Raw genomic sequence first — 9,645 nt, 5'->3', positions numbered from 1 at the left:
CACTAATTTTACTTAATTTGTAATGTAATATAAATTGCTTAAATTATTTAATCATATATTTCATGACAGGTCATCTGGGTCGCCTAACCCCGAGAAAATACTTTAGCTCTTCTCCAACTTCATCGGCATTATTGATCCAACATATTAAGAAAAAAAAATATTTCATATGGATGTAGGTATGATAAAAAAAAACTAGAAAATTAAATTGGCCCAAACAAATGGGTGTAGGCTCATAGTAAGACCACATATTTTTCTTTATTTAACATAATTCATAAAAATATACCTTTATGATTATAACCAATAAAACAACGATTCCATGTGAATTATTGTGCGCGATATGTATAATGAATTCTAAATATCCTCCAAAAACAAACCAACCCTGATGGCTGAGTGGTTGTTTGGATCCAAGGATACTTTTTTCCCTTGTCACAACAGATGTTTCGATATTAATTAGGAGTATTAAATATAGATGGATAACAAACCTAATCGTATAAATAAAGGTTATTTCGTTAGAAATTTTTTTTAAAACTTAATTAATCCACGATTAACAAATATTTAATGTAGCATCACATTCGCTAATCATGGACTAATTAGACTCAATAGATTCATCTCACGAAATAAAATAGATTTATTAATAGTATAAATTTAATACTTTTAATTAATGTAAATATTTGATACGAAGGAATTCGAAAAAGCTGAGGGGAAACAGACGCCCCCTGAGTATGCATCCCTGCACAACAGTCCAAAAACATATCCAGCACGGTCCTCCACTCCAGTCCATCATCCTACGTCCCGAGAGTTCTAGAACGGGCTAACCATCCTCCAGAACCCACCACACTCCTCTGCCCGTCGCATCTCTCTTCCATCTACATAAACAGGCCTCCAGAGTGCACCCTGCGCCATCTCATCAATCTGCACCGTCGCTCGCACCTCCTAAAAATCTCAAGCAAAGGCCAGAATCAGCATCAGGGCGAGCGGGACGACGACGATGATGATGCATCAGCAAGCGGCTGTTGTCTCCAACCTGCGGCCATCTCCCGGAGCAGGCGGGCTCCCATGGGTGGCCGCCTCTTGCCGGCCTGCGAGAGGCGGCTCGGTGAGGGTGCGGTGCGTGAGGAACGGGTCGACGGAGAGCCTCGACCATCTGCAGAGGGCCCCGAAGGGCAGACCCCAGCAGCAGCAGCAGCAGGGGGCTCCTGCTCCCGGCCCCAGGAGGAGGGTCATCCGAACCGCACCGTTTGGTATGTGCCATCTCCATCGTACAAAAGTGTATTTTTCATTAATTGAGTTTTTGTTTGTTTACATAAGTTCTCTAGGATTAAAACATAAGCTTACCATGTTTGTTTGATGGACTAAGGGGCTGTTTATTTGAAGGGACTAATTCATAATCCACAAGTCCCTTCACTTTAGTCATTTTGAGTACTAAAATATCAAACAAGAGAGACTATAAAAGGGACTAAAACTATCTAGATCCATATCTTCTTATGGGAGGTGCTAAAAGGGACTAAAACCTATAATATACCTATTCTACTACTCTAGACCTATAGCTATGTGTGTTGTCTACTATTGAGTAGATCATTTAATGAGATTTTAGTCCTTTTTAGTTCCTCCAAACAAACATTATAGGACAAGGAACTTATATTTTAGTATTAGAACTAATTTTTAGTCCTAGTACTTATAGAAATAAACAGCACCTAAAATCTCATTACGACTAAAACCTTATTAAATGACATACTCATCACATATGCATAGCTATAGAGCTAGTCCAAGAGTAGTAAAGTATCTATACTATAGACCTTTAATCCTTTTTAACCTTTTTAACACCTTTTCTAGAAACTTATGTACCTAGATAGTTTTAGGTCCTCATGTATGATATTTTATAGGCTAAAAGGGACTAAAAGGAAGAGACTAATAGATTATCCCTCCCAAACAAACTGTCCCTAAGTTTAGAGTAATTTTATGGTACTTCTATCGTGAGATATCACTTTTTTCTATAAATTTTGGTATCTCTGGTATCTCTTGTCGTATACTCAACTTAAAATTGCTATTAAGTTTAACGGTTGACTGTTTATTTTAAAAAATTTATAATTAGTATTTTATTTTAGGATAAAACATGAAATGACTATTTTTTTATTTTTATAAAATTTTCAAATATGATCAATGGTTCCACGTTAGACGCAAAAATTTACAAATAGAGTTAATTAGGACAGTGATAGCTCGCGTTCATCCGTTTAGGTTGCTAACCCAAATTTTCTCGTTTGTGAATCGCACGCGAAAGGAAAGCTCTGCTTCCCTTGTTATGCCAGAAGCAAAACCAGTGAATAGCTGGTTCGGTAATCCTACTTCGAGGAAAGGGAAATAAAAAAGATTGGTGGATGAATTGTTGCAGCAGGGCTTTGCTCCTCAATTATCCCCTATGCATCGCCTATCCTCTTGGTCAACGGTTAAAGTGTGTGTTTTTTGATTTTATAAAAATTATATAAAAATTATATCAATTTATTTTTATTTTTAATAGTTAATAACTAATTAATGATATACTAGTTTTTTTTACGTTTTTCGCGACAGTTAATTCAACCAACAAGAAACGTGGCCATAGTAACAGTGTAATACTTCCTTTACTTTTTCTTGTAATATTTGATTATAAATATCTTATTGAAAAAATTATGAAAATTTCATTAAGTTTGCTTTTGACTTACTTTATTATCAGAATAACTTTAAACATGATTTGTCATTTTTATATTTATATTAAATTTTTGAATAAGGCGAATTGAAAAAATTATGAAAATTTCATTAAGTTTGCTTTTGACTTACTTTATTATCAGAATAACTTTAAACATGATTTGTCATTTTTATATTTATATTAAATTTTTGAATAAGGCGAAAGGTAATACGTTGAAACCAAATAAATCAAACATCATAAAACGAAGGTAGAATCATTTTCTTCCGTGGTTATTTGTTAACTGGTCCACTCACTTGATTTTGTGTTCTTACTTTATGATTAGCTATGTAGGAGTATCAAATTTGTCAGAAAAAAGAATTTTCTGTTTTGCAATGTTGGATAATGTCAGTGTGTGGAGGAGATTAGCTATCATCTTCTCACTTCTTTTTCCTTTTGTTACTTACAACGTAGTTCAACTTGGAGACTTTGCAAGTTAAATCGTGAATTTATTTTTTTTGCTAATTAGGAGCATTTTTTTTGTGTGTGCCACTTGGCAGGGCTGTGGGACAGCTTCCCAGAGGCGAGAACTCTCGACCAGATGATGCGCACCATGGAGCGCATCATGGACGGTGACGCCGCCGACGACCGCATGCTCGTCGTGCCGGCCTCGGCGGTAACGGCGGCCCCAGCAGCAGCCCGCGCCGTCGACACCGCCGCCGCCGCCGCCGCCAGGCGGGGACGGACGCCGTGGGAGATCAAGGAGCGGGCGGGGGCGTACCTGGTGCGGTACGACATGCCGGGCATGACGCGGGAGGACGTGAGGGTGAGCGTGCAGGACCGGACGCTGGTGGTGGCCGCGGAGAAGGCGGCCAAGGAGGAGGCAGCTGACGCCGGTGGGGAGGAGGAGGACGAGGGCGAGGGGGAGGGGGAGGCGTGGCCGGCGGCGAGCTTCGGGCGGTACAGGACGCGTGTGGAGCTGCCGGAGAACGTGGAGGTGGAGCGGATCGCGGCGGAGGTGAAGGACGGCGTGCTCTACCTCACCATCCCCAAGGTGGCCTCCGGCGGCAAGGTGGTAAGCATCCAGGTGCACTAGGAGTGGTGGAGTGGAGTGGGAGTGGAGTGATCCTTGTAAACAACCGGATCGACCACTCCTCTTGTACTAATGATGGCTCCTTCCATTTTGCTGTTGTTGGGTAACAATGTAACACTGGGATTGCTGCAGCAATTACACTATTGGTCAGATGTTGTGTTGATTTGCTGCAACAATCAGTGGTACTCATGTTGTTGCTCTGTTTGTGCACCCAAATGACAAATAGCCAGTAGTAACTTTCAACTCTAGTTACTCTACCCTTAAAAGTTGGATTTTTAAGTATCTTTAATTATGAGCCGTTCTTTATTTTTATCCGACGAATTTGATTTTCTTATTATACTATATTGGTAGTTATTGGTAGTAGTATAGTAGAAATTTTATACGGATAAAATTTAAACTAAAATATATAACATTACAATAAATTTGCGTATAATATTTCATATTAAAATAGATGAATTGTAAAATATATCTTATCGAGTTTTAAATAAAATTTTTAATATTTCTTATAAAAATAAGGAATACTTCAACTCTAAGAGGCTTATCTTTTAGTTTCTTTTAAAAACACAGATAAAAAACAATTTATAGATAATACTTTTATATCGTGTTTTTTCTCGCTCTCTTATATATTACAAGATTTTCTGGTTTTACTATATTCATTCATCAATGAATATATTTTGTATATATGTCTAGATTTATTAGCACATAAATAAATTTTTAGAAAGTCTTATAATATAAAAAGAAGGAGGGAACATGATAAAAATAAACTTTAAATATTAGATTAAAAATTAAAAATTTAAATTATAAGTATAAATAAAAGTGAAAAAAATTGAATGTGTAAAGGAAGACTAAACGACGAATGGGATATTCGTTAACTCTTCTTGGAACATTTGGAAGGAACACACGCAGAAGAACTTTTCAAAACAAAAGCCTCGATGTGCAGGGAGTTTTTGTCCGAATCAAAAGTGACATTCAATTGTGGAACTAGCTTTTGTAAATCAGGAGAAAACTGCCCGATCTGTTGCCTCCTATTCCTGCGTCTTAGGAGAATAGCTCCCTGAATTCTTGGCTGTATTCGAGCAAGACAGCATTGTGTTATGAACTTTCTTCTATCAGCAACAGTGTTTCACTTATTGCAATAATTGCCCACCTTCAGGACACGAAAACGATATATTGTGCCCAACCGTCGAGACACGATAACGATAGGTCACGGTTTTGGTTTTATTCGTAAATATCGTGAGAATTCAAAAAATTAAAAAAGAATTAAGAAAAATACCAAAAAAATGGTATAACCAATAACCATGATATATCATGCGATACTCGTGACATATCACGCAGTTTCACACCAAAATCTTGATTATCGATATCGGTAAAATCGTTGCAATTCTCATGTTAGATGTTGTGGTTATCGTTAGTGTAAAAACTACTACATGAATAATTGTGCAATTATCGCTCGGTATCGTGCAACCAATCCGCAATGATTTTTCTTAGAAATTTTAAATTTAAATTTATATGATTTCTTCATAATTACTGTGGTTATCGCTTATAATCATTTTTCGCTGGGGCACGGTTTGAGAGGGAAAATCATAAGTGAAACACGTGGAGCTCATGCTTGTTAAAAAAAGAAACTGCCTAGACGAAAGTGGACGACAATAAATGTCTGCAGCCGAGAAAGCGTCAGCAAGGTGGGCCACTTGGAGAAACAGCCAGGTAACTTGAAGAGAGAGCGAAACAGGAGGAAAAAGGTGTATCAGATGTCTCTAAATTTGAAGTAATTAGTTTTTTTCCTTAACTACAATATTAGAAATGTGTACCTCTAAACTCACAAAATCCGCTCATAAAATATTAGCGGTCGATGGGTCCCACATATTAAATTTTTTTTATCTTTTACTCTCTCCTCTACCTTCCTCTCCTCTCTCTCTCCCTCACACAGCACATGTTGTGGTGGCTGGGGCGGCGCAACGCGGCAACAACGCACGACAGCCCGGCGCGGCGGCGGTGGCGACCGGGCGACGCAACGGGACAACGGCGCGGCGGCCGTGTGGCGCACGGGAGCCCGGCGGCGCGACGGCGGGAGAACGCCACTTGTGAATTGTGACAAAAAAACGCGGCTCATAGCTTGAGAAATCTTCCCCATATGTTAATGTGCTAAACGGATTTCAGAAATGAAGCTATAGCAAGCGATTGGCCACGAAACAAGACATGCACAGAATCAATTATTCCCATCATCTTTAATACTAATCAAGAGTTTTATTTCACTGCAGGATATGATCCACAGCAACTAGAGCATAACACATCACACGAGCAGATAGCTACTACGACGAGAGACGAGTAAGAAGCACAAACCTGGCCCATACTGCTGCTGCAAAATCCACCTTCAAACCTGAGACTACTCGAACTTGTAGTGCTTGTCGACGGCCTCGGCGACGTCCCAGGTGCAGTTCATGCATGCCCTCGGGGAACACCACCAGGTCCCCCGCCACGATCTCCACGAAATCCTCGCCGGCGCCGTCGGGGGACACCTTCACCTTCCCCTGCAGCAAGCAGCAGGTAGCACGTCTCCTTGGCCGAGTAGGTCCACGGGAACTTGCTCTTCACGCACCCCCACCTGTACCCCCGCGCCACGTCGTCCTCAGCTCCCGCGACGCTGCGCGTGGTCAGGACGCGGCGGAGCAGATCCGGGTGGAGGGGGACCCCGCCGTGAGCGTGGAGTCGCGGTAGCTCGACGTGGCGGACACCGCTTCCGTGGAGGGCTTCGCGGCCTGGGTGGAGCACGCCCATGGCGGCATAGTTCGCCGCTGCCCCCGCAGCCGAGCCACCCCGCGCCCGCGCCCGCGCCCTCGCCTGCTGCCGCCGCCCGCACCTGCGACTGCCCCGTCCAGCACTCCAGCCACCGGAGGGAAGAGAGTGCGATTTTGTTTATGTTCTGGGCTCCATATTACTTTTTTTTCTTGAGGTCCCATGAATTTTTTAATATATTTTTTGTTGATTGGGATGTCACGTTAGCAAAACCACCCTCTAATACTGCCTAGGACCTAATTTGAACGGTTTTTGTAACTTAGAGGGCCAACATTTCTGATATTACAGGGACTATTTTGATATTTTATGACAACTTAAGAGACCCAAAGTGAACTTATTCCGAGTGAAATATGCCACCAGCCCACGTGAAGGAGAGAGGCAGAGATTGGGCCCAACTGAAATTTGAAGCTTACAATGATTTTTGGTTTTAGGAAGAGGATTAAATCTACCTCGGAAGCCCAAACAGAGACCAGAAAAGAACTTAAAAAAATAAAGATAAACACAATTAGAAAAAAAACTAGAACAAACTAAAGTGGGAGTACTAAAATTTTCTTTCAAGTTTTTTGTCCAGTGTGGTTTTCTTAAACCAAGATTTTTAATGCCAGAAAATATATGGGTGAATACCCAATCTAGTCCTTCCAGTTTTACTAGAGACTCAATTTGGTCCTTCAGGTTCTATTTTATCCATACAAGTCCTCTACGTAATTTCTTTTGGCTTAAAATCACCCTTGATTTCACATGACATGCTATACATGACTAATCACACTTAATAGTTGTATTAGAAAATGTCTCTTTCGTCATTAGCTTGCATTTACATACACTAGAAAAGAGGAACAAAAGATAAATAAGTAGCATTGTATATATGCTTCGCATTATCTTAGCAAGTACCCATGAGGATTTGAGTTTTACTACATACCTTAGAAAATAAATAATTATTTTTTATTTCTACATAAATTGTTATGCATTACCTGTACAAATATTCATTATACATAAATCTTAACAAAGAAATATTATTATATAATTATTATATGTATGTCTGATAGTAAGTTGAGCATATATGGGGTCTCGTAAAGATATAATTTTACTGCATAAATACCAAGGTATATTATTTTTTTACATATGTGAATAAGGGGTATAAGAGTCATTTATCATAAAAGATGTTGATTCGTTTAAACCATGTGCTATCTAAGTGGTCCAAAGATAAATTTGAACCAAAATTAGAACTTAAAGGGGTAAAATGAATAGATTGAAACATCAAGGATCAAACTGAGCCTTAAGTGAAACTTGGAGAATCAATTTAGATATTTACCCAAAATATATAACCATGTGTTTACTCTTTTCTTCATTTTCTCGATGGGTTTTAATAGGATAATTTTAACATCAAAGTCTCTACATAATAGAATCCCATCCTGGACGGGATAATCAGTGGCACCCTCGCACGTTGCCGTTAAAAATTTGCACGCCACTTCTCTTTTAACCATTCATCTCTCAACTCTCTCTATATCCCTCCCAGTTGAAGGCGAAGGACGAGCTCAGTGGCATAGATTGGGCAAGCAATCAGGGGCGGAACCTGGCATACACTTAAGCCTCATACCTGGCTAAAAATTACATTAAGAGTGTATTAAATTTTAACTAAAATTTATTTAAATAATTTATTATATTATTTGAGCCCCAGGTTTAGAAAACTTCTGGTTCCGCCACTGCTAGGCATGGCAGCGCAGCCAACAAGGTTCTCACCAGCATCGTCGATGCTCCCCTTCTCTCCCTTGCCTTAAAGTAGTACCTTTGTCTTGCTCCTCCTCTCCTAAGCCTCAAGTATATAGGGAGGCCTAGTCTATGGAGGCTTGACGGCACATTCACATTGAAGCAAAGCTCTAGTCTACAGGGAGGCATGGCAGCAAAGAAGCAAGCCACCAGCACAAAGCCCTAGGCTGCGTTCGGTCGCATGGATAAGTTAACTTATTTTTCTCGTTTTTCGCGCTCACGTTTTTTGAACTGTTAAATGGTGTATTTTTTAAAAAAATTCTATAGAAAAGTTGTTTTAAAAAACCATATTAATCTATTTTATTTTTTAATAATGAATAATTAATTAATTATGTACTACTCTATTAACACGTTTCCGTGTCAAATAAATTAACTTACCCACCCCTTATCCGAACGCGGCCTAGGACCTCCCCGTCGTTCGATCCAGCTCGAGCAGCTCACACTGGCAGTGACGACGGTGGATAGGGGGGCGGGAAGGTAAAGGAAGATACTAGATTTAGAGTTTTGGTTGGCAGCTCCTTGCCAACTCGTTGTGCTGCTCGTTGGTGTTTTTGTGTAGGTATGTTGTCCTTAGCTGTTACTCATAAGCATGATACTTGTGGTATCATGATTGATACCCATAAGTATATCACCGGTACCAATGAGTATTAATCGATACCAATAACTATGGTGCCGATACCTATGGGTATCATGCTTGGTGCCCATACCTATGGCTAATATGTCTGGTACTAATGGTATCAATCGATACCTGGTACTAGGATGTTAATACTTATCGGTATCATGAATGGTACCGATGAGTATCAACCAATACCTGGTAGGCATCAAGTCCGGTACCCAAGATGCCTAGTATCAGGCAGATGAAGGGGGCACACCACATTCTGTCAGCATTTCCTCTCATCTTCTTTTCAACCCTTCCCTTCCCTGGAGTTGTCTTCTAGCATCCCAATCACTGCCATTAGTGTCAATGTTTCCACCTTTTGTGAGTACGTCGCTTGTGGGGCAAAGGGTCAAGAAAACCATATTGATTCGCTTGTTTTCCTCGTAGAAGTTTATTTCAACAGAGGAGAGGAAAAGGAGGGGGTCATTAAAGTATCTCATTCTAGCAACAAGATCTTGGGAGGTCATCTTTTTGGCTATTTGTAAACAAAAAAGTAATTTGTGAATAAAACATATATATATATATATATATATATATTCTTAGCGATCGAAAAACCAAAGCTATAAAATAAACTATGATGAAAACCCTTAGATGATCTCTAAATCAAAGTTAAAAAATCAAAATTTATCTTATAAGCATAAGTACAAGCGAAAAGATGAACATGTTGTTCTCTAGCAT

General features: G+C 39.8%; 1 protein-coding gene across 1 annotated transcript; it reads left to right on the top strand.

Annotated features, from left to right (window-relative positions):
* Window positions 1-887: 887 nt before the first annotated feature.
* On the top strand, window positions 888-3,993 carry LOC121054475 (small heat shock protein, chloroplastic-like). Its single transcript, XM_040524337.1, has 2 exons — window positions 888-1,241; window positions 3,217-3,993. Exons 1-2 carry the CDS (start codon window positions 989-991, stop codon window positions 3,750-3,752), a joined length of 789 nt encoding a protein of 262 aa, XP_040380271.1. The 5' UTR covers window positions 888-988; the 3' UTR covers window positions 3,753-3,993.
* Window positions 3,994-9,645: the final 5,652 nt, after the last annotated feature.

Source organism: Oryza brachyantha, chromosome 5 (genome assembly GCF_000231095.2).
Source record: "Oryza brachyantha chromosome 5, ObraRS2, whole genome shotgun sequence".
NCBI classification, from domain to species: domain Eukaryota; kingdom Viridiplantae; phylum Streptophyta; class Magnoliopsida; order Poales; family Poaceae; genus Oryza; species Oryza brachyantha.
The sequence above is the reverse complement of the archived record's forward strand: the minus strand, read 5'-3'. Positions and strand labels throughout refer to the sequence as shown.